The sequence below is a fragment of the Limanda limanda genome, chromosome 3 (assembly GCF_963576545.1).
Source record: "Limanda limanda chromosome 3, fLimLim1.1, whole genome shotgun sequence".
NCBI classification, from domain to species: Eukaryota; Metazoa; Chordata; class Actinopteri; order Pleuronectiformes; family Pleuronectidae; genus Limanda; species Limanda limanda.
Window position 1 is genome coordinate 29563479 of NC_083638.1, and position 26419 is coordinate 29589897.

General features: G+C 41.4%; 1 protein-coding gene across 1 annotated transcript in view; it reads left to right on the forward strand.

The window, feature by feature from the left end:
• Positions 1–26419, forward strand: part of si:ch211-186j3.6 (neural-cadherin) — a 295947-nt gene that overhangs the window by 212159 nt on the left and 57369 nt on the right. Inside the window, exons 27-30 of the mRNA XM_061068864.1 lie at positions 4907–5121; positions 19204–19331; positions 23887–24014; positions 24564–24687. Coding sequence (XP_060924847.1) covers positions 4907–5121; positions 19204–19331; positions 23887–24014; positions 24564–24687 — 595 coding nt within the window. The remainder of the gene's footprint in view (positions 1–4906; positions 5122–19203; positions 19332–23886; positions 24015–24563; positions 24688–26419) is intronic.

The window sequence follows — 26419 nt, forward strand, 5'->3', positions numbered from 1 at the left end:
GGGCTGGGATTACAGCTCCTGGTCCAACGTTGACAAACACAATTCCCATCAGACAGGGAATGAGCAAAACAAAGCTGCCTTAAGAGGATTGAAGGGCTTGGCCATTGTGACTAAAACTATGTCTCAGATTGTCTTTCCCTCGGAGAATTAGGATGACATTGCCAAAATGGAAATACAGGCATGGATCTTTTTCCTGATGCCTGCCGTCATACACAATCATACACGTCGAGATTTAATATGTGTATGTGAACAGAGTGAAGGTTTAAATCCTCTGGAAACTTGGCAGGCGATGTTCTGTAACATTAAAGAGTCACGGCTTGATGAGTAACGTTCAAATTTAGGTTGGAAAATAAACATCCTAAGGTCAATTTGAACACTCAGAGAATTCAACAGTGTTTGACTTCATAATCCTAGCAGAATATTGCCATCATGATTATGGTGACGTGGTTCAGCTGGTTTTAAATGTATAAATGCATGTTTTGATTATCTCGGCTGAAATATGTGCAGCTGTCATTATAGCCTTTATCATAGGTATTTTACCTTGTGATTTCCCTCTGAATAAAGAACAAACAATTAATATATATAATTGTTCTTATTCTGACATCTTTGTTGTGATTATTCATCAGTTTATTACAGTGCATTTTACTCATACTTTGAACAACTCTTGTTTTCCCAATATTTACTGTATACATATTTATTTTAAATTATTTATAATCAGTGACTTAATGATGCTTACTTGTACTACTTACTATGTTTCCATTTTTAATATGTCAATCGGGGCTCTATATAAAGTGGCCTCATTCTACATCCGTTATATGACTCATTACATGACTCAAAGACTGTTTAAAAAACTAAAAATACATGTAACTGGCTGATGAAATACTTATTTAGGCATTAGTAACAATAACAATGATGAGAACTAAAGGAGCACACCACGCAGCCAGGTGCTGGAGATGACATTTTCACTTCATATCTTGTCCAGCTGCCGTTTCTCTTCCTCAGGCATGATCTTTAGCCCCAGCTTCTCAGAGTCTCTGTTGAGCACCTGATCCGGACGATTCTTTGACCGTGTTGCCTGTGGAGGCATTTCGAGCAATGTTCAAAAAAATAAAATCACAAATGTGTAGATACTCAACAGACGAATACACAAATGCTACAAATCACAAGGTTCAAGGCATCTAAAGATCACACACCTCACTTTTTGAGACGGAAGCAAGGAAGCTCTGAGTGAAGCTCCCTCCTGCTGCCAAGATTTGAGCAGCTTCAAGTCTGTTGTCCACCTGGTGCAGGTGCTGTGCCATGAACCCTCTCAACAGGGAAGGAAAGTGACAAACTAATCAAGTGACCATGTTTCATATGATTTTGAACACTGATTAATATAATGCAGTGTCTTCTCTCCTCTTACCTCATCCCTGTGCTCAGCAGAGCAGTCACACCTCGACCGTGGCTGCAGTTTTGCACCATAGCATCCAGAGCCAGATTCCCCTGCTGAGTAATACACTCATTTTAACTTTGAGCCCGTTTGAGCTGCAGGGCACTTCCAATTAATTACTCATTCTTCTTCTCTCACATCTTTTGGAGGTGACAATTTTTCTCCTGTATACTGAGGGATCAACATCACCAGTGAGAGACAGCAGTGCACACACCAAGGAACATGTTGGCATATAGTGTTGAATGCAACAAGAAGAAGAAAGTTTTTTTAATACCTCGTCATTGACGACCGCTCGTGACAAAGCTCAAAACATGTACTGGCTAGGCACTGAGGTTCTGTATGATAACCTGTATAGGGTGTTAAAGTCAGACTAACCAGTTGCTTTGTATCACCCTGGTGTAAAATGAAGCATAATGCAGTTGAGAGGCAGGCTATCTGCAGGATGTGTTACTGGCTCGAGCTCAACTTTTTTTTTTTATAAATTGCAATCTTGGTGCTGCAGTCACTGGCTTTGTTCGTATACCTAGAAAACAGCAATACATAACAGCTTTGATAATTAAGCAAAATCTGTGAGAAACTCAAAGTTAAAAGTTATCTAGTTAAACAATCACTAACATCTGTCTTTACCTGTAATGGGAATGGACACAAACAGCATTTACTCTTGGGTCATAAAAACTGAGCAGTAGAGTTGAGTTTTTTATCAGCTCCAGCTCCGCATGGCAGGAGACGGATGGAAACAAGACACCAGGGTGAACCCACTAATTAGGAAAAACAAGGAGGGGAGAGAGCTTTCAGTTTTGTGACATCAAACATGACACAGTTTACAAGCATCTAAAAAACCTGTTTGTACCAGCTTATTCTGGTGTAAAAGAGGTAAATGTCGCTGACTTGGAGGTGGCTGGAAGGCCCCAGGTCAATAGCCTCTCCTCTTTGTTCAGGGAGCCTTTGGAAGAGTTGGAGCCAAAGCCTTTACAACAGGGGTCTGGGTGCAGGATGTTAGGTGACTTGAAAGATTTCCACTTTTTCCAGGATAGCCTAAACCTCATCTTCAACCGTATAGCACCTACATCCATTGACTGATTTCCTGTCTGTTGAGATCAATGGCAAATTATTATCATCTAAATGTCTCCTATGTTTTACCTAGGTAAAAAATGTGAGCAGCAGGCGATCACAGAAATGAAAGCATCGTCACTCACTGTCTTCGGGCGAACTTACCATTTCCAGTCGTTTTTGCCTCCAACACATGTCAGGAAGACGACAAGCTCTTCTCCTGTCCAGGGGAACTGGTTGAGGAGGAAGTGGAAACAGGGTTCTAATCAGAGGAATGGTCCTAAGAAGATGCAGCGTTTAACAGTCCCACTGAGTCTAATTCGTAGTCAAGCAAGTAGGGGTTATGGTTGGAATTGGCCTCCAGGAAATCAATGTACGGGTCAATTTAAAGTTCCCACAGGTGTTTTGTATGTGTGGTTTCAGATATTTTGAGAAGCTGTCGAAGTGTGAATAACACAAACCATTTGAAATTTCCTTTATTAGGAGCATAGGGATTGCCCTGGAGAAATACCTAATTTCCTGAGCTTTGTGCGTGTAGTCAGGGGGGAGGCCTTGCGTGCAAAATTGTGTTTTCCATAATTGCTAAGAACAGGTGGATTGAGTGAGTGAGAGGAATTTTTATTTTGCCCGAGGGATGCAAGGTTTTCTCATAAAATTCATTAAGAAGGTTGTTTCTCTCTCTCTTTCTCACTCACATATCACATCTACTGGACGACTAATGAGCGATTAAATATTTCCTGCATAGAAGAGATAATGGTTCTTGATTCAGTCTTTTGAAAACTGTATTTTGGCCTCATAACAGCAGCAGGACCTTACCTTATTTATTATAATTATTTGTGATAAACTGATTAATGTTCTCTAGTTTTGAACTGACCTCAAAGAATTCTGCCTTCAACAAAAAAAATTGTACATCAGCAAATTACTTTATATTTCAGTACACAGCACATGGGTTCGTAGTATTTGTAAATTGAGATTATTAAGATACATGTTATAGTCCAAGTAGGAAATTAACCTTTTGTAGTGCAAAACAATCAATAACAACAAATACGTCTATCTACCACCGAGTATCAGGAAAGAAGAAAAGAAAAAGAAATCTGAAAATGTTCCTAAACATTTATTAGAGTCATCGTTTCCAGTGCAATTAACAATTTTTCAGACAAATATTTTTGAACAAACCTGTTGCCAGAATAGTTTTAAGTGGCAGAAGGGAGGAAGCTTACACAACAGTATTTTGAATAATTTCTCATCCAATAACAATCATTTTAGAACAAGATGGTGAATATACCTTGTATGTGTGAACTTCTGTACTTGCAGATGTCAGCAGATGTCAGCGACCACCAACGGATGTTAGGGACAGGGTATCTTCAGTCGTGTACCTTAGTGTCAACAAATGTTTCTGATTTTAATCACCAGACACCCTCTGCTAAGGACCTGGGTGTATGTCCCTTATATCTTTGGGCCCAGTTGGGATCTTTCCTCCTGATCCAGAATCCATGTTCCTGGATAGTAGTTCAGAAGTTTTACCTGTGAAGATTCTCTCTGTGATATGAGGTTAACTGGTCTTGCTTGAAGTTTCCCAGGCTTTTGGATCTGAGGTGAAACATTGTTAAGAGCTTCACAAAACACTAGGTGCCTTTGATTCATGCTCAAAAATAGTTCAGTAGATCTACTGTTCCTGGGTCTATGACAAATCTGGGCAGATATTCTAATGTTTCTGCTGACAGTACAATCAGCTACGCTCTTGCCACCAGTCTGTACTTTAATTAATACATTTCAAAAGGATTTCTTTGTATGTTTGTTCAAATAGAAATATCCTGCGTCTGCTTGCTTTGTTTGATTTAAATGAGATGTGGATCAAATAATATTGTGGACAAAACCTGCATTAATTAATATGAGAAGAGTGGCTCTGATGAATGTATTGCATGTACAAAAATGTTTACAATTTAAAAAAAGATGGTAGAACAAATGGGCTAAAGGATTGAAAAAAATAAGGATTCAGCCTTTGTTGAGAAGAGGAGGTGTGAGGTAGAATTTTGACAGGAAGTGACAGGACAAATTAATTCTTGGATGTGTGGAGACACTGCGAGAGGAGTGCCCCAGTGATGTGGTGATTCTCCCTGTGGTTTTGCCACTAATGAGAACGTCTGCATCAGTGAAACAGATGGCGTGAGAGAGAGAAGGCTGCCTGAGAGGAGAGAACAACAAGGCTCAGAGAGATGTGTAAAAGAATAAAATGCAGTGAGTGGTTTGAAAACAAGGAGGAAGATTGCGAGCAGAGTGGTGTTTTCCACTCACAGAGGGCTCTCTCACTCTTTTAAAAAACAAACTGGTTGAGAAAATAAATTGTAAAAAATAACAAAAACAACTCTGTCTTTTATTTATTGCTTTTACTTATTCATGTCATTTTTTGCTCCTCTCCTCAAGGTGCCAATGCCCAGCTCAGTTTGAAGGGCCTGAGTGCCAACAGAACAGACACGGTTTCCACGGTAACGGCTATGCCTGGTTCCCTCCCATGATGCTTTGTTTCGAGAGTCACGTGTCGATGGAGTTCATCACAGATGTGGCTGATGGACTGCTGCTGTACAGCGGTCCCTTAGCCCAGCTGCAGGCCTGGGACCAGGAGGACTTCATGGCTATAGGTAAGAACTTTGCACTGAATCAAAATTCCTCACTATATGAGGACAGGTGTCACTAACATAAGATGTAGAAAATTATTTATAACCATAAAGTACCAGTGTGTAGGATTTAGTGGCTTCTAGTGGTGAAGTTGCATATTGCAATCTAAACCCCTCCCCTTACCCCTCCTTTCCAAGCATGTTGGAGAACCTACAGGAACCTTCAGGTTTTGTTAATAAAATGACCCTTTCTGGAGCTACTGTTTGGTTTCTCTGTTCTGGGCTACCATAGAAGTAAGGCTGTGCAACATGGAAGAGGCAGAAGAAGGAGGGAGATGAAGTTTAGCTCAACTGTATCTTCTCAGTCTTGGGGAACTGCAACAGCAGCAGTGCATACATTACACACCTGGCTTCCCTGCCTTATCTGGTTTGTAAAGCATTTTAGTATTATCTCAAACTTCACTGGTTTCAGTTTCAACAATACTTGACGGAATAATGTGTTTTCACACAGTGTGGTAACAGTTTTTCCAAAGCGGGATATACTGACCCAACAAGTGGTGCTTCTGGTCATTCTTACGGTAGGTGAGATAAAGAGTCGGGGCTTTGTGTGGGAGGACAGCTTGTATCTGACAAAGCAGAATATACACAAACTGCAGCAGTGATCCCCAACCAGGAATGTTTGTATACATGGGAAATATGGATTTTGTGGAAAAGAATAATTATTGTGGACTACAGAGTCACACGACTTTGGAAAGTGGTGGAATTTCAGAGCAGAATAATTTAAACTTGGATGAGACTGGAATTCAATTTGAATTAAGTTGGCATGTACAAATGACTCATATGACTGGCATCTTCAAAGAGGGAGGTTGAAAAGAAAACCAGCATGTGCAATAAAGAAAAGAAGATGCCAATTGAAAGTCAATTGCATATGTGGACACCGTGAGTAAACCGGAGAGATCCACTGTAACTCTTAAAGCCCCTCTTTCACTGAAGACTCTGACATGTTACAAGACAGGAACAGGATCCATCCCAGGTTTAATTCCCTGTGTGTATTAACTTGCCACGGCCTGCGGATTAAACAGTGACAGTCTCTCTTACACAATTGCTCCTATCGATCTTATTAAAGCTGACATCACTATGCATTTGTAAGTGTTCTACTTTGATTCAAACATTTGTTTTACACAAATGCTTATTAAGAGAAGATGAATGTGAAATGGCTGGTCAGTCACACACACACTCCGGGCAACCAATCCCCACGATACTGTGTATATTTGAGTGCTAGAAAAATCGGAAAATATGTGTAGACTGAGCTTTGGCAGGTTTACGTCTTCTGCTCTTCAGGGAGAATGCTGGTCTTTTGTGTCCGTGGAGATGCTGTTGAAGTTTAAAGACAATAAAGCTTGTTGAAATGAGGGCGGCGGGCAGACATAATAGACAGAACGCAACACAGAACAAAATGTCTTGTACTTCTCCGGTATATTTAGTGTTTTAATCTGAGAGTCTCACGCCTCCTTGTCTCTCCAGTTTCTTCTTCCCTTGTATTGGGCCTCTCTCTTGGGAGAGATGCTGTTGTTCCATCACTGCCAAAGTAATATGTGTGGGAGGTGAGGTCTGCCTGGAGAGCTGGACGGGGTTTGTGTGTGAGTATGTGTGTGTGTGTGTGTGTGTGTATAAATCCCAATTTATTTCTTTGGCTATGGTCAGTGTCAGAGGATTGGGGTGCCTCTGAAAACCGGCCAACATGTGTTGTAGGATCGTAAAGAGTTAACACGTTTGTTGGTGGAGCAAAGGCTAATTTGCCACTGCTCAGATTGTAATTAGAGTCAGGCTGTACATATTTAGAGCTCTAATTAACTTGTTTCAAGGTTCACCTACTGCATGTAGCGAATCCACCGCCAAGCCTCGACTGAGCCTAATATAACTGCATTTAAGTGTGTTTGTGTTTGTATGCAATGCAATCAGTGAACATAACACAGTGTTATAATGATATGCAGAGTCCATTTCCCAGTGTTTGAAGATGGAAACTGCTGTAATTGCTTAGATCTGGATACACAGAAAGACAACTAAAGCAAGGTCCAGTAGGAAAGGCACTGTTGACCTGCTGTAAGGCCCCAAGGCAAAGCTCTGCTGCTCGGCTACTGCCCCCCTGTGCACCACTCTCCGTGCATTGTTTATGCAGCACGTAACCTGTCACTTCCATGTTCCAACGAAGCCCAGCAAACTATAGCAGTGTAAGTATTTGTTCAGAGATCAGGGACTACAAACAAAAATCTGTCCAGACGGACCTTTCCAGCTGGTCCTGTGGATCCTGAAGATATCCCAGTCCAGCTTGGATATGTAATCCTTTCATCAAGTTCTAACTCTACTCCAGGATCTCTTCCCAGTTTGTCGTGGCCAGTAAACCTCCAACATAAGCCGTCAAGGAGGCATCCTGACTAGATGGCAGAACTACTTCAACTATCCCCTTTTGACATGAAGGCAAAGGGGTTCTACTCCGAGCTGATAAATGATCAGCTCCTTCACCACCACAATGGTTCAGTACTACGCCTGCATTATTGCCATCACCGTACTGACCTACGTTTGCATCAGAGGAAATCCAGTTACAACATATTTGGTCAAAACTGAGTTTAATTTGTGTTCACCACCTTTACAATTTTATCCATCGATTACCTATTCGGCTTATGCTTTGAGGGAGGTGGATTGTAATCTGGTTTGTGTATGTGTGTGTCTGTTTGTTTTCACGTGAGTGTGTGTACGTGTGCTGATGTGAATGTGTGAGTGTGCACTGTAGGACTTGCTCTCACATTTATTGCACAACGACTGCTAACTGGACATAGTAATAGGGCTATACATCAAGTGATAATTTCACTTTGCATTAAACAGTGGCTAAAGCCTGAGCTAAAGCTGAAAGTTGTTGTAGTTATTGATCATATCATATTGAGTGTCTTAAATGTATTACCGTGTGAAGTCATATTTATTTATCTGTAAAATATGAATAGTCATCTAACAGATAGAAACTTGGCCAAACATATGAACGCTGTTCTGCCCTTATAAACTGTTGAATGTAAATTACAATCAAAGTAAAATTAATTCTCATGGACCATGAAAGCAAAATGTTAAATTGAAATATAAGAATGTAAGATTTTAAAACCAGATTTTAAAATAGGACTTCTTTGTAAGACTGGTTGGAAAGATTACTTAATAATACAGGACCACCTTCTTTCATATTGTACTTTAAACATGCACATTTCCTGAATTTGCAATTGATTAAAATACCAAAACCAAGTATGCAATAAAGCTTTTATTTCTGGAGGCCTGAAGATGTTGGTCTCTGGGCAGTTTCCACATTGGGCAACAGACATATTATCTAACCTATAAGTACAACCTGAAGTGAATACTCCTGGAAAGTTAGTAGTGTAGGTTAAAGCTCAATCTGATTGTAAACGGTTATAGCAATAATTTTACCAATCAACTTGTTTTGTCTTTAATATACATTTAGATGATTTCAGATACTGATATTTGGATATTCCATTGAACAATGAATGATCAGTTTTGTTCCATGTTAAACGCTTTATTTAAGCAAGTAAAGGTATGTGTTTCAGTGGCACACACACACACACACACACACAAACACACACACACACACACACAACCTTGATTTGTTTGCTTGAACACCTAATCCAAAAATCCATTCAATACACAAATATTATTAAAAAAAACATATGAGGCAGCCATAGTCAGGGATGAACCTCAAACACAGTTTTTTAATAAAAAAGGAAAGTGCAGGCAGCATATAAGACAAATATCAGATATAGGAGATAAGGACTGAGGACAGAATAGTATTGACTGTACTGTACGGTGTATTTTTGACTGAGACGCATACAAATAAAAGTGTCCTGTGAAAAATAATAATGAAATATTTCTTTCAGTCAGCCTCACTGTGCTTTTGCACTATGGAGCTGATAAGATCGGGTCCAGCAGCAGAACATATAAGGGGCAAAGGTTAACAAGCACTTGCATGCCTGTCAGATTGGATAAAACATTGAGCCACAGTAACAGTGAACCACTAATCCAAAGAGCAAAGTCATGCATATTGTTGATGGTAAGCTCACACAGAGTTTGTTTTTCTGACCAGAATCTTAACTTATCTTCTCAAAATCGACAAAAGCAATAACTTGTTTATTAAGTGGGATGAGTGTGGCACCAGGGAACAGGAAAACATTGTGTAACCTCAACCTGAAAAACACAGCTTCAAGAGTCCTCTGTGTTGGACTGGTGCTTCATTGCATGAAGAGTCCGCCAAAGCAAGACGACAACCAAATCAAAGAGAGCGTAGAACCAGAAGGTCCAACCCAATGTATTGAGCATGAGTGCTGGATAAGATATGATTGTGTAAGAGGCACAGCGGTGTATCTGTTTTTTGGTGTCAAGTGTAAAGTGTGGGTCAAAAGGCTGCTACAACACACTACACACAGGTGTTTGCAAGACAGAGAGGTGGCATATGGATCTGTAGGAACAGAGGCAGGAGAATAGCATAAAAAAATAGAAGGTGGCTGCGGAAGAGACTGTTGTATAAAGCTGGGCTAATGTCAGGTGACACATGATAATTCACAGATATAACTCCATGATTTTAATTTCCGACACGTGGACATGTGTGTGACTTTGTGTGTGCGTTAGACAGTCTTCACCTTGTTATTAAACCTTGTTAAGAGATGCTGCCCATTGAGCCTGAGATCATATTCCCAAGTGTTTTACACACACACGCACTCTCACACACACACATACACACACACTCACAGACACACAGACCTTCAGCTTCTTATTGAGATGCTGGTTTGCTGTTCCAAAGCCACCCACTCATCCACCCTTTATCCTGCCGCAGGGCAGCTGTACCAAGCCAGCCCCACTGTGTAGGGGCAGAGAAGGTATAAGACACATGCACACACACACACACACACACACACACACACACACACACACACACACACACACACACACACACACACACACACACACACACACACACACACACACTTACTGCCAATGTAGCTGTGCACTTTATCCAATCTGCAGCCACTCGGGGAGACAAGATTACATGGCATAACGCAAAGCTTGCGGTGTGTGTGTGTGTGTGTGCGTGTGCGTGTGCGTGCGTGTGCGTGTGTGTGTGCGTGTGTGGAAGTCTGTATATAAGGCCTAATAATACCCATACCTAAGCTAACCTCTTGTGTTCTAGGTAAGACCAGAACATTGGATGTTGTCCTAAATCCATTTATTATCACCAGCATGTCAGTATTGTTTATCAATTTGTGAGGGCTTAAATTTCCATAAAGACATTTTGAGCTTAGAGCAGCATCTTTGTCAAGTCCAGGGTCAGTTTGTTCCAATCCAACCTCCTGTTACACATTCTCATGCACGGAGTCCATCCATATTCCCAGAACCCAAAAGAAAAACAATGTTTAGTTTCAGAACAACACAGCACATATATTACTAAACATACAGTAAATCTCATTCACAAGTGTCAAGTCACCTTTCCAACTGGGCGGTCCTGGTGTGCAGCTCAAGCCACAGCAGCAGTTTTACCGGCCGATAATGATCAGGAGATGTGTTAACTGTCACTAAATCAGTTATTTTATTGTATAGTGAGTCTGATGTCAAAACAGCACAACAGAATGCAAATATGCAGCCAAGCCTTTCAGCACACTGGATTTGCATACTCATTTTTTCCAATTTCTACTACTAGGGCTTAAGAATAGCTAATAGGCATTTACAACCAAATAACAAGTCAGGGATGCTCTTAAAATTTCGAATGAATATTCTGATGTTTGTTTAAAGCTGCTGCTCCACCACAAGGCTCACACCAGTGATGTCGAATGCATGAATGATTGTCGCTCTGTAACCAGAGGAGGGGATTTTTTTCTTCTTTATGTGTCCATAAAAGTCTGGTTGCAGAGCTGGGAGGATTAAAACCGATGTGATTGATGTGTAGCTTGAGTCCAGTTTGTGTCAAGATCAGATTTAGATGAAAACTAAACGTGCATCACTTTCTCTAGGTAAATTTGTGGCCACGAAAGTTTGCAATGAACGCTTCTTGCTCCCATTTTGACATTACATTTTTGACAAGGCGCTGTCCCACAACTTCTCTGACTGGCATCGAGTGTGGCGCTGTCACGACCACCTGCCATGGCCTCTGGGAGTGTTGGCCAGTGATCTGATCTGTAATATACATACAGTGGGTATTTATACCTCCACTACGATCAGTTCAAATTATTCTGTGGAAGATAGATCATGTCACCATGTAGTCATGTGTGCAGTCAAAAGTTTGTATCCATATTATTTTACTTTTTGAATGTTTTCCTATGGTACGTACTCTTGTCACCTGACAATGAGACTACATGTGCAGAGTATGGAATTCTAAAAGAAAGAATTCACAGCCTGACAAATCAGCTCTGTGTAAAAAATATAGGTCTCCTGTTCAAATATGGATGACTAAATAATAATTACGCAGACTAAATAATCTCACTAAATTCCTAAAAGGAGGCTCAAGTGTAACATTTATTGTACAGAATGGCCCAAATTTCAGACAGACACCTCTCGTACTTGCTTTGGCAGCCTATTAGGCTTCGTTAAAAGAATATTGTGACATTTTGAGAAATACACTTGTTTGCCGGACAATTTCTTGGCAGTTGTGATGACTTTCTGTTGGGTTGCCAGGCAACCGGGAGACCTTGGATATTACCAGCCAAGAAATTGTGAAGCACATAACCTTTTTTAAATCTGCAAATTGTCAAGCTGTGCAGATTAAATAAAGTCTTACATTATCTAATGAAATAAATGCTGAGGTTGAGAGGACATGCTTCCTGTCTTGATGCTTAGCTAAGCTAACCGGCTGCAGGCAGCAGGTTCATATTTAGCTTGTATTATAATACACGTTTCCACCTGCTTATGTCACATGTAATGAATTAGCATGTTTATCATGAAGTCAATGACCTGCAATGCTGAATATTTACTTGTTGCTATGCAAGTTTAAAACAATATTTTGGATTTGTAAAAAAGGGCGTAATAATGTTGCCGTGCACTTTGACAGTTCCATCAAAACTCCTGGTAGCACATGCACCAGTCTCACCTGGCACCACAGCTGCCTGGCCTGATCAGCAATGCCGCACTTTGACCTCAGTTGTATTAGTGAGATTGATTGGCGCAGTAATGACTTGTGTCCAGGGAGATCAACAATGAATGACAAACATGGCTGTAGGCTTTAGACCTGCTCAGAGGTGCTTCAGCAAACACCCACACGCTCTCTCTCTCAAACACGCACACACACACACACACACACACAATCTTGCATGCAAAGACCACCAGCCACAGGCCAGTGCTTGTCCAATCAATAGAGATATTAACAAGACAAATTAGATTGTGTAATTACAAGACCCTTGCAGAATGGAAACAAAGTTTGCCAGCAGGGGGTCAGACAAGGACTGGCAGGAGTGTGCGTTTTACTTTTCACTCTTCCCTTGAACCAAGAGGAACATGTTCTCATCATTTTGAACAGCAGGACATTTCTCCATCAGGAAGCAGGACTGAGCGATGAATACAGAGCACGAGCTGAAGAAAAATGGATCTAGAGAGCAACAGCACACACGAGCAGATTCACTTTGGCATCACACACATTTTCCACTGAGCTGTTTCTTGGCAGTGCCCCCCACCCTGCTCTCGCTCCTACCCCCCAGCTTTGCTCTGCGATGGCTTTCAAATAGGAAGTGCTGCTGGATGCGGAGATCCAATATGCGTTGGCTGCGGGGCTGGCTGTAGTGAGTTGACAGATCGTTTATACAAGAGGCTCTCTGCTCTGCCCTCGCTGCATCACCTGCTGATTTGTACACAGGCTGACTTCTCCGGGCATTAGCGTGTATGGGACTGGCTCTCCGGCTGTGTGGGAGACGGGCGGGTACGTGTGTGTGTGTGTAGCAGTATGATTTGCAATGCTGCTTATGTGGTCGGCAGGCTCGCGGTGTGACTCCTGTGTATCCCCACGCCGTCAGGAGGAGGAGGACATTTTTTATGTTTAAGAGCCCCCAACTCTGTGGGAGTTCAGGCGGCCCATGCACACAAGGCATACACATTTACTCGTCTCTCTCCATCTCCCCCTCTCCTTCTCTCTTGTCTGTCTCAGAGTAGGAGGTAATAAATTACCGATGAGGAGCGGAAAGGAAGCCTGGTCATGTGGATAAGCTCTTTAAGAGCAAAGTCTTGTCCTAACCTTTGTAAACCCAGAGCATTTAAAATAAATACTGGCTCCTGTGAAGAAGCATCCCTTCGGCCCATTAGCCTGCTTCATTCCCAGCAAGAGTTTTCTTGCTCACCTCACATTATAATTATGTCTACTTTACAATTTAATGTAACTCTGCAAATGATATGAAAGTAATCTAGAATCTATCCATACATCCTTTCCACTGTGTGTCCTGCTTTGGTGTCTTTTCTCCATGCATTGGCTAAGAGGAACAAACTTCTGAGGGACAAATCCTGAAGCAGAGGTCTTTCCCAATGAAGACTTTTTAAAATGTTGATAAAGTCAACCCTAAAGCGCTAAAACCAAAAGAGCTTGACTTTTAGTTTTATTCCCCTGGGTGTCACTGCTGATTGAAGCCAGAGCCTTGCATTGCAGACAAAAGGTTTTTTGACCAGTGGGAAAGAGGCTTAGGATTTCTCTCACTTACTTGGTGACTCATTGTTTGAATGGTGCTGTTCATTTGTTAGTGCCCACTTTACTACAAGTACAGGCTCAGCTTTCCTCAAGAAAAAAATATATATAATATGGCAGTTACATACTTACCATTCATATTGCCTATTCATGCATAATAATCCAAGGGGCTGTTTATTTCTAAATGTATCAGTAGGAAGCAGCTTGTAGGCATTTCTGGTAACATCGTTGGTTATACTCTTGTTTAGGTTCTTTCTATCTTAGACATGCACTAAACTTGGAGTTCCTCTGCAGTTTCTCTGGAGGAGTTGTATTTGTGAACGCATATGTCCAAGTGAGAGCCTCCGGAGTTTCTGCAGGCTTTCTCTGCCTGGCCCCTTTAGTATAAAGTCAACAGAAGGTCCTGGGGACTTTTGGTTGAGAACAGAAGAGAAAAGAGCAGATGGCATTGTCTATGTCCTGTAGACTATAATGCGTAGCAGACTTATTCTGTTAGATCCTGCCTCTGTGTGCTGTACTTACCCCTGATCACATTCCCTGCGTTGTGAATGTGTGAAAGCTCAACTGCAGAGATAGTCCACTCCAGACCCAATTCTCCGGAGTTCCTCCACAGGACATGTCTCAAAATGTCTTACCCTGGCTGTAGGGGTTAAAAATAACAACATTTGAATCTATAAGATTATAGCTGTCTAACATGATCTGAGTGGTTTCCAGTCACACATCTCTTCATCTTCCTTTCGGTTAAAACAAAGACAGCTCTTGGTAGAAATCTGCATCTCTGTTTTCCGGGTTAGCCGCAGAAACAGCCTTGATGAATAATTCAGGCTCGTAACATCCTTTGTTTGAAGCAAAGAAACATTTGAACTTACACAGTTTTAATTGCTGCAAGCCTGTTCAGCTCATTAACTAAAAATAATATGAAAATGAATGACTCACATGACACAAGGACTGATTCACACTCGTTTGATGAAATTAGAGCCCCAGAGCATATCCTCAACTCAGATTCTCTCTCTCTCTGTGCCTCCTTCATTTGCTTTCAGTTTGTACTCTCTGACTCACCTTGTCCTTATGTTCTCTATTTCTGATGTGCCTGCATTGCTTGTTTCTCATTTGTTTCCCCTGCTGTCCATCATGCCACCTGTCACCTCAAAACTTGGCCTTCCTCCTACCTTTGTTGTAAATCACACCTTCTCTGAAAGTCTCTGTTCCTTCCTCTGTTCTTACTTTTCCTCCATCTCTCCTCCACTTCTCCCTCTTTCTTTCCTGTGTGCCTTTTGACTCTTAGAGCTCCTTTTTTAAATTCTTTCTCTTCTTGCTGCTTCACTTCCCCCGGCACTTCTCCTTTGAGACCACTGAAGTCTATCTTCATGTCCCAGGATAATGTCACGTCAATCTTGACAAGAACGCTCCTTAGCTGTGCCAGATGATCAGCTGGTCATTCTTCCTTTTTAACTTTGTCTGTGTGCGAGCGCAGCTTTGGGCACGTTTTCTGCACATGACTCCATCTATCATACATGTTTATGAGTAAGCACATGTGAGAAAACATTTTTTTTTGTCAGGCTTATGCAGGTGTCCTCCGTGGTTGTAATAGACCTGCCAGCTCCGACATATCTCGCTGCCCCAGTGCAGGTGGAGAGGGAGGGCTTGGGGCGATAGTGTTAGAATACATACTGGGGTTCAAGAAGAGAAAGAAATCCCCCTGAGGACGGAGGGAAGGCAGCCGGAGGAATGGAAATTGGAAGAGTGAGATGAGTGACATAAAGAAGAAAGAAAAGGTAGAGGGCTCCATGAGGGACAGTAAATGGGAGACAGGAATTAATGAGGTAACCAAGATTTTGAGAGAGAGCGAAGTAGAGTCTAAAGATGACAACGGATAAGTTAAACAAAGGAGGGAGGTTTCGGATTGAACTGATATATTGAATTTACTCTGTTCTTTTGGGTCAATTATCCGGCTTCTGCCAATATATTAAAATTAATTGGATCATTCCTGAAGTGCGGCAGCAGCTCATCTTGCAGCTGGAATAGGCTGAATCAACTCCAAAGTAATTGAGGAAAAGCCGAGAGGCAAAGAGAGGCTAACAACAAACTTGCGCTTGCTGTGGCTTAAAAGCCGACTCTGCCGGGGCATTTTACCTGTATGAGCGCCAGAATAATGAAGTGTGGGGGCACTCGTCTCAAAGACACATCTCAGCTTTGACAAGGCAATTAGAGAGGAGCAGCATCTCATGTAGTCAACAGCACCTGATTTCCTGCAGCTCAATGTGAAGACGTAGTTAGATCCATCATATGAAACCCTTTGACGAGGTGGTGAAGGTGTTACTGCACACAAACAGCACTGCTTGGTACATGTCACAGGAACGCTTGACAGAAAACAGTGGTTCCATAAAGGCACACTTGAAAAGCAGAATGCCAGTAGAAAGCGTTTGGGAATTATTTGAAAGCAGCACAATGTAAAAATGTCAGTTACGGTGAAAAACTTCATGAAAGAGTGAAGCAAGGCAGGAGGTAGGAGAGAGACAGGAGATGAAACAGCACTAGGAGGCAGACTGACGCTGCAAGGAGTCACAGTGAGAGGGATGACGAAAGCTCAGATGGAGCCACGCACACGCGCGCACAGACACACACACACGTAGACTGAAGAGCAGTAAGAATTTCTTTCTGCCTCTTTCGACTTCCTACTTCCACTCAACCTAAAGTACCAAGACCCCAGAGGCCTTGGTTTACAGTGATTTTAGAATAGCTAAAGAGCGTTGTTTGGCACAGAGTGGATTATGAACATTTACCTGGATATCTTAATTTATTGTGCAACTGTTGAAGTAATGCTCGATTACTTTAGCACTTCTCTTTGCTGGTACAGGGATGTTTTATTCTGGTATATTATAAATGGGCACTGCCAGAAGTTTGAGTATTTCAGTATGATTGCATGGAAAATTCAGTCTTTTACAACCTGACCTATAGTATCTGGAAAGATTGCCATGGCCCATCATCATTTTCCTCTTGAGTTAAAATGCGTAGGCTTTTTTATATTTCTGTAATCAGTCACAATCAGTCAATCTAAGGAGGCAGTGACAGTGCCCCTGCAAACTGCATCATTTGTACGTCTGGAGGTGATCACTATAATTACTCACAGGGATAATACAACTCAACAGTGTGGTACCGCAAGTAAAAATCCAATTCGTTTTCTGAACAGAGATTTTTAATGATCTTGTAACCATCCAATGCAAACTGACCACAGGCTTCAAGATTGTGAAATAGAAGCCTCAAGTCCACAAAATATAAACTGGAGTGCTACACTACCCACAATCCTTAGGTGTTACAGCAAAGTCTCTGATTAGTGGAGCTCGCTGTTACCATGGAAATGGTGTCCACAACTGCGGAAATCGTGTTGGCTATGATAGGCCTCAATGGGACCATTCAGTATCACTGCACTAGGTTACTACACTATATGAAACACATATACATCCATAGATGACAGAAACTACGGGATAATGCAACACTATCTTAGCCACAAGGGTATATTCAAGAAAAATGAAAGTATAAGGAAAGTTATCACAATTGGATGATGGGATGCATAATTTCTCTTTGAACCCTTAAATTATCAAGTACACAGTCTTGTACCTTTGGCTCTCTTCAGTCTTCCAATATTTTTTCTCAACCAGTGTTAATGAACTTGTTTCAGCTCATAGCCAGCAGTAGAAATTAATACGATATTTACTTTTGAAACAGCAGCCATTCTAAAAGTGGTTGTTCCCTGCAAATGAAACGCAAGAAAAAAAGAACTCTAAGTGATGGCATATGTGTGATGCATTGATGCAAATCTTCTTTTATTTTCAGGGTGTAGGTTGCAGCAGAGGGTTTTTTCCCATAGTGACTGGGATTTTGCAAAAAATGTGGGAACAGGCGGGAAACAGAAGGCAGGATAATGCTGCAGTAATAGTGTTGTTATGCTGTCACAGGTGTGTGTTTATAGAGCATCTTAACCACCGCTTTGGAAGCAGCTCAACCAAATAACAATCAAGGAGCAGAGTTATCCGTTTTATAAATGAAGACAAATGTCACAGTGCAGAGTTTCGTCTCCAGCTTTAACTGTTAAATGAAATGAATTCTCATATACACTGTTCCCAACTCATTTTGCCAGATCAGGAGTTAGGGAGCACTCAGAATGAAACAGGAGAACAAATGCTTTAGTGGAGAATGAATACTTAATTCTGGCAGTGGGAGTGTGGGACTATAGCTTCAGGGTGTCACTGGGGAAAATTGGGAACAATGAGCTATTGGACATGAGCTGTGACGGCCTATTACTATTTTTAATTGAATACAGCCAACAGAGACATACTACTCGGCTTGACATAAGCCATCATTTCAAAACAACATAATTACAACATTTTTATTTCTGAATTCACTGCAGTGACAGTCGTTCTCATATTTCTTGACTGGAATGCAAATGCATCACTCTCTTCAGCTCAGACTTTTCTGTGAGTTTACTTTTTGTCGTCAGTGCCACAGACTGTGGACTGATGAAAAAGTGAAACAGTTGATGAACAATACAGAGAAGACTTCAAGCCACTGCCATGGGGGACGGTATTGGTCGAGACAACCTCTGATGGTCTGATGGTGTCAGACATGTCATGGCAACAGGAAGAAAAATAAAGGAAAAACTTCTCATAATTGTTCAAACCTCACAATAAATGACCCAGGAGAATTTATGACCGCTGTGGAACCCAGAGGACTAAAAGGTCCAGGAATTGAAATAGTTGTGTCAGTTCTGAAACAGTCTCTAAACAGAAAGCACTGATTTGTGAAGTTTGACTGCAGCCATCACACTACACTTAATCAGAGACAATAAGACATTTAGCATTCAGTATTACAGTAAGTGTCTGCATGAACTTTTGAAATTCAGCACGCTTGATGATGGATTGCCACTGCCGGCTGGTAGGCATGCGCACCCATAATTCCTTACGTATGGTGCCGAGCACGCAAGCAGTCTTAACCACTTCATTAACTTTTAATTTCCCATTTGAGTAAGTCAGAAAACAGAGTGTAATACATTTGGTCTGACGTCTGTTGACTGCCATGAGAGGTGAAGACAAAAGCTACGTCGTGACAAGTGCTGTGCGATAGCTTTGATATACAGAAATGTCCGTTTGTGCTCTTTATCGTACAAGCTTTACACATCATTTAATTACATGGCATGTATCGGTTACGTTGGTGTCAGTGCTGCTTTAGAAACCTGAATACCATGCACCAAACCCCCGCTGTCAACAAACCAACAAGTGTTATAACCAGCCTCTTTGATAGCTGCTCGCAAAACTCAGCATTTCCTAAAACTCAATGATTTAAAAGAAACTAATCTCACCCCCAATCCTCCCTGTCCTTGCCTTTCTCTCTCTCCCTCTCTCCCTCAGAGCTAATAGATGGGACCCCCACCTTGAAAATCAACCACGGCTCTGGCACAGTGGTGCTACAGTTGCCTGGCAACGTGAACGTCGCAGACAGACGCTGGCATCGGCTGGATGTCCGCAGCAACAGCAAGGTGGGTCACTTCACCCATTTAATACCAACCAGCATCGTATACGCTTCAAATTGCTCACTGATTTAAGAAAACCAATAAATGTGTGTAAGGGTGTCGCTGTTTTTTTGAGAATATGTCACTTACTAACAATAACAATTTCTTGACCAAGGAACAATTTTGGCTTTACTCAAAGCTTTAGCCCTAACAGTAGACAAGGAATGACGTAGATGGGAGCTTTACTCATTTAGGAATGGTTCATGGATATGGACATATAATTGACCCCTCTGTGTAAATTGTGGCCCCTCGATGGCCCCTGATCTAGAACTGCCTGATATGAGCACAGTTAGAGCAAATATAAAGGCTGCCTGTTAAATCTGTTCTAGAGACCAATGGCAAGGGGGACATGCTCGATCAGGGCGCAAGTTAAATAATAACAACAACATTGGAGTAGTAAGTAATTTATTGTCCCAGATATTTACTGTCATGATTCTGTCCTGTGTTAACTTTTGAAGGACTCGTTTTATAGGACCCTAAAAATGTAAACACATGAATACAACATATTTTATTTACAGAATCCCTGTTTTATCCACATCCCAACTCCTACAAAGAAATAAAAAAAAACAGGAAAACAACAAGGTAAATGTCCATAAACACAGAGTACAACAAAAGATCCATACAGATGGTCAGAACGACAGAATCATGACATAAACTACATGTCCCATTTTTTAACTGAACCTTTAAAAGGCAAACACTAAAGCGATCACTCTTTTGTCCACTGAAACCTTACAGCTGGATTTTCAACATTATTCCAATCCTTGAAATCCAAATATCACCTATTTGGCCCCATGCAAGCCCACTTGACACATTGATTTCCCAGGGACCCAAATGGGTAAGAGGTTATTTTCTAATTTAGCATTGCAGATCTGTCTGGTCTGTGCCGTACAAAGGGAGACAGTCGTGGGGAAAGTGAGACGAATGATTGCAGTCGACCTCCTTTGGCAGTCTCCACCCAGGATCATTCCTGGTGAATTAAATTAGAGTGAAATTAAGCTCATCTTCATTTGACTGAGAGACGCCCAGAGCTCTTCACCTCCAAGGACGCACACGTTACCAGTGCCTTACGGTTCTTGTTCCTCTTAAATATCAAGGCCAGAGTCAGTGGTCCTATTTTTAGTTTTTTGATATGAGGCAGGCTAAAGAGCTGCGAGCCTTGCAGCTTCACTTCACAGAGATTAGGACACTAAAGCAGCTGGAATGGCTTCATCTCAACCTTGTTGTGCGAAAATCAGCCCAACGTTCAGCAGCTGAGGACCACTTCAGTCAAAGGCACAGGGCTGAGTCACATTTTTGTCAGCACTTTTTCATATATTAATAGTCAACACCATCAAAAGCCTCTTTAAAACATAAAATTGAATTATCACATCAATGTCACAAATAAATTTGCTTCATATACCTGCTTACTCAAGGACTCCTAATGTTACCCCCCTTTTAAAAACACACACCCTACACTACATAGGCTAACCTTTTTAATATAGGACTTGTCATCAGGAACCTTGGCTTTCCACTAGACTAAAACTGAAATGTGTGTTTGCGTGTGTGATGGGTGTCCTTTACCAAACTATTATATATATATACTTAAGTACCACACAGTCATTGCCTCAGAAGTTGTCTTACTAGTTTTGTTCAGTACATTCATTTGTTAGATTTCTTCACAGTGAAAGAAAGCAGCAGCACCAAGCAGGGAACCTTTTTCTCAGTGTTGAGAATGAGAGCAGTCAGATGAAAACACAGATGCACTTTGAGCGATACAGAGACATTATTCAGCATCCCTTGAATAGATGAAGGCATTGAGAATTTTGTTATTACAACGGGGATTATTCTGCATCACAAAGGCATTATTCTCAATCACATGTGAATCTGTTCATTTGTCCTAAATGATCAGCAGCAGCTTATCTAACCTGGCTGCGTGACGGGCCTGAGATCAAACACCGACAGAGGACAGAGCTGCCGTCTGGAGATTTACTGTGCAATTCAGAATCCAGGAGCCGCACTTCATGCATCATACAAACAAAGTTGAGCATTTAATCAGATATTGCCCAAGCAAAACATTTCTTTTTATGTAAATCTCTAGCCGTCTGAAACCATGGTATGGAAACAGTCACAGAGCTATCACCTGGCAAACATGCTTTAAAATAAGCAATAAGACATGAACTCTAGAGAACATTAGTCAGTCCACCTTTGTTTGCAGATACTTGTATAATTTTTTTTATTTTGCGTCCGTCATGTATAGACTCGTCATAAACACTCTAACTTGCTTGCGATGAATGCTCTCTTGTGGTCTGCTGTGTTCTCATATGGGCTCACTCGGACATCAAACTTCGGTGACTCTTCGCAGCAACTTCCCCAGATATTTGAGTTCTCACATTCAGCTTGGATAATGCCAGGAGATCATCCTGAGTTCAGTGCATGTCTAAAAGTATCTCAATATTAGCCTTTGTGTCCTGACACATGTAGTGTACCTCCTGTTGATACAAATACAACCCCTCATGATACAGCTTGTCCTTTGAGGGTCACATGGGGGGCTGGAGCCAGCTGACATTGTGCAAACAGCAGGCTACACCCTGGAGAAGTTGCCAGCGTGACACAGGGCTTATAAACAGGGCACATACAGACATATAACCAGGCTCACTCACATTCACACCTCTAATTAGGTCTACAGTTAACAGATAATGGATTTCTTTTGACTGAAGAAAACCCACAGAAAACCTGAAAACTCCAGCAGGCCGACAGCATCTGAGCTACACCCTTGTTGCTGTGCGGTGACAGTGCCAACCCCTGATCCACTGATCTCATTGGTAGCTTTGTTCAAGTGAAATTAAAACTTTGGAGTGACATACATATGTAATTGTACTGTATAGATTAAAAGAATATGCTTGCTCCCTCCAACCTCTGTTTCAGAGAGGTTCCATCCAGGAGTCTGCCATATCATAATCATGTCAGTTTAAAATTGCCATCCATATAATATTGTCTCTCCCATCTCCTGTCACTGTTGTCTACTGTCAACAGAAACTTCGTGGCAGATCATATACTGTTAAGGTTTTAAAGGTAGTCCGATTTAGCAATTTGGAGGTGTTGATTATGCTTATAATCGCTTCCGCGTCAAAGCTAAGTCGTAGGTAAGCAGGTAGCCTATGCACAGGGTCGATCTTTCATAGTTGTGCATCAGTGTGTGTGTGAGCCATGCTGCGATTACACCCCCAAAACACTTGTGGCGGTAGGATGTCTATGCTGGTGTTGAGTGTCTTCGATTTTCTGGTCGATGAGTGTTAGTTAAGCGGATAGTGTTAGAGTTGGAGGTGATAGACGTTGAAGAGAAATTACTATATATTAAAAAACTGCAACAAAGAAGAAAGACGTCATCCGTGTTCAACATAATTTAAACAATGGCGGTAAGTCTGACAAGTGCAATGCTACCAAGCGGACCAATCACAGGTCTAGCTGTCTACAGGGCCTTGATGTGTAGTTAGATTTCGGGGGAGATGCACGTCAGGGTACAGCGTAGGGCTCTGCTTAGGGTACATGTCTACGCATAGGATACAGCGTAGATTCAACAGAGAAGCATGAATTGGCCTTAATGAATCGGTAGTGAGATGAGCAATGAATGACAAGTGCTGTTTAGAGAGTTTGTGTCATCCAACAGAAACACAAAAATAAAGAGATTTATACAAAAGCAAACAAAAAGGTTCCCACATATGACCCTGTATATCTACTTATCATAAGACTGTTATGCAATGTACAAAGATTGACTGTTCAGGGCTCTTAACTCATCCTCCTGTGTAACTTTAAAATGTCTGATTGTCTAAGATGTTGCAACTGAAACTTCTACTCTTTGGACAAACAGTGGAAACAAGTTTTCCTAGCTCGTATTCGGACCACATATGAAAGCTTTTTTTAAGTCTGTTCATTACTTCTGTGTATTCTCTTAACTAAGGACTTATGGCAAGGACTGTATGCCAAAGCACACACGCACACACTGAGTTGTTAACAAACAACTCAAATAAGAAACTGTGTTGAGTTTGGTGCCAATGGACTAAATCACAAACCCCTCTGAGTGGTCAGGGCTGTGATGTACTGTTTGCGTACAAATTAAACTTCTTTAACTTGATGCTACCTGCCTTTTGTTGCATCCCGTATTTCACAGTTATTCATTGTGCACAAGAAGAAAGAAGCAAATTAGGATTATTAGATAAAGGTTGACATGGCTTCTGCTGAGCTTCTTTATACGTATATCTACACATTTACTGCATCATGCTGGTTAAAGATGTGAAGTCTCCTCTTTTGTTGTCCTTAACAGGCCACATAGCAGGCAGCAGCAAAGCAATATGCACTGATGAAAGAAATGTCAGAGTCACAGAGGCATATAGTAGAGGATGTTATAGTAACTTTGGTAAAAGAGCAAAATGAAGTACATTCATTGTCGTGAACAAATGTTGTGGGATTTGTTGTTGCTTTTTCCCCCTCTGATAACATTAGTTTTGTATACAGTAGCAAGGCCTGATCTGTGTGTTCTAAACAGGAAGTGCGTTTCACCCTGGACCGCTGCTCGGGAGCAGCAGTGATGGAGATGGAGGGTCTGGGCAGCTGGCTGACCACAGAGGACCACTCCTCCTGTGAGGTGACAGGCGTCACACCCAACACTGACAGGTACATGCAATCCCCTGAACGCACATGCGCACACTTCTTTTACATGTTGCCACGTGAACGATTTCCAATTTTCCAAACGACATAAAAAGTGAATAGCCTAAGGGATTTGATTTATTTACAGACCCAAAACTAATCAGGATATGAGGCTCAATTATTAAGAGTAATATGTAAAGGGTTACTAATGCTGACAAACTGCCATCACCATCTCTGCTATCCTGTCATCTCTATCTGATGGTCTTTCAGCACATTGTGCTTTGCTTGTCATGTTTGATATTGTGTGTTAAATGTCAAAAGGCTGATGACATTGGGCTGGTTCATAGGTTCAGCAGTGGCTACAAAAATGTCACTAATGATGAGGTGAAACTGTATTCAGTTGTTGTCAAAGTGTTGACATTGTCCCTCTTTCATCAAGTAATTCTCACAGTTTTATCCCAAAGACAGGGATCTGACATTGCTTGTATTAAATGTACTATAAATGTGAGCCCTGATTGACAGTAGGGGATGTTTAGGTCTGTGTGTGTGTTTGCTGACGCCTCTCTGTGTGTTTAGACACCTGAACATGAGCCAGGTACTGCAGCTTGGTGGTGTGAACGAGGACATCCCCTACATCTACCCTCAGCTCCAGCACAAACACTTCACCGGCTGCATCCGCAACTTCATCGTGGACAGCAAGGTGACACACTTGTGCACGCAACAGTGACACACACACACACACACACACACGTACCCACACAACCATTGGCACAGCCAGATGCAAGCAAAACTCACACCTGCACTCCAGCTGATAAATGGCTTAATAACAGGTTTCAGCATTCACAGTACCCTTGTGCCATGTGAGAGAGGGTTTTTTTATGCTTTTAGCTGTAACCTCAAAGCACTTTCAAATAGTACACAGAGTATGTGCACTCCCAGGTTGAAATGGAATGTGAACCTTTCATATGAACTTTTAAACTGACCATTCTGACTTCAAGTCAAGAGTTTCAAGCAGCTCTCGACTGCTCGGCAGGAGGCAAAAAATTAAGGGCTTCATGCTCAGCTATGACAATCTGAGCTCAACCCAAAGAAAACCCATATCTCTTCGGTATGAACACCGGCCTCGGGTATGATAACCTTATCTAAACCTACTTCCCTCTAAAGTCAGAAACTTTGTATTCCTGCAGCAATTTTAAGTTTGGCATCAAACGCACTAAGGGAGAAATTCTGTCTTTGTGTTTCTTGAACTCTTTTGCCTGATATATCTGGTATTTAGACCTAAATGTCAGACTGAATTTCCATTGATGTAGAATGGTTAAGATGTGGAATTCTCTGATGATAAGAATTGTTTTGGGCTTATTGCTTAAATACACAATGTGTTTAGCTCACTGAGAAATTGTTATATGTTGCCAGTGCCATGTTGCTTGCAGCAGTTATGAAGTGTGTTCTACCTTCAGGTGTACGTTGAATCTGATCAGGATATTTTTAGAGGGGAACAGGAATTCTCATCTTACATAAGAGGCGGTGGAAACTTTGACAGGTTGTTTTCTCCACAGTCGGCTTGCAGCTGCATTAAACTTGGCACCAGTAACTTCTTCCAGTTGGGCTGTGAGAGCTGAGCTCTACTGGTACTGTACGAACAGATCTTGCTATAGTTTATTTTTTTATTTATTAAGCTACATTTCAAGTTGCTGAAGTGAAGGGTCTTGGATAAAAACATGCTCTGAATATCCCAATATGCAGCATGTGAGCAGGACTTGAATTAAATCTGAGTCACCTGTTTATTATTATTGTCTTGTTAAAATGATGATTTATATACAATAACATCCCCTAAATGAAAGATGAAATGCATATAGACAAAAACAATGACAAATCTTCCTGATAGCTATTCCTCTCCCTTTACTCTGGGTATTTGCCCAAACTCGGTAATGCTATATCTTCATTTATTTATTAAATTATTTTAACCCTGCAATCCTCAAAGTATGATACCATTGGGGTCATTCATGTATATGGACTGTAACATGAGGTTTTAACTACCCAATGGAGATGTTTATATGTTACATTTGTATTGGCCTCCGCTTTTTGAAATGATTTTGTTCACCACAAATGTATGAAGCTGTGTATCGAGAATAACCACAGCAACTTAGGAACAGTATGTTGTGTTAATTGATATTACCAGACCACTACCATAGGCTGGCGTTGGGCAAATCTGAAAGATAGTCACCTCAACAGTCCTCAGAAGAAGACAACAAGGTCACTCATGTGTAAAAACACAATGCTCGTGAGGATCGTGAGGAGAGAAAAGAAAAGAGAAAGAGAGAAGAAAGTCAATGGAGTCTTCAGCTCTTAGACAAACTAATGGCCAATCCTTATTCCTTTTAATGAGGTCATTTTCAGCTCTTTGCATCATTGGAATTACCTGCTCCGCACAA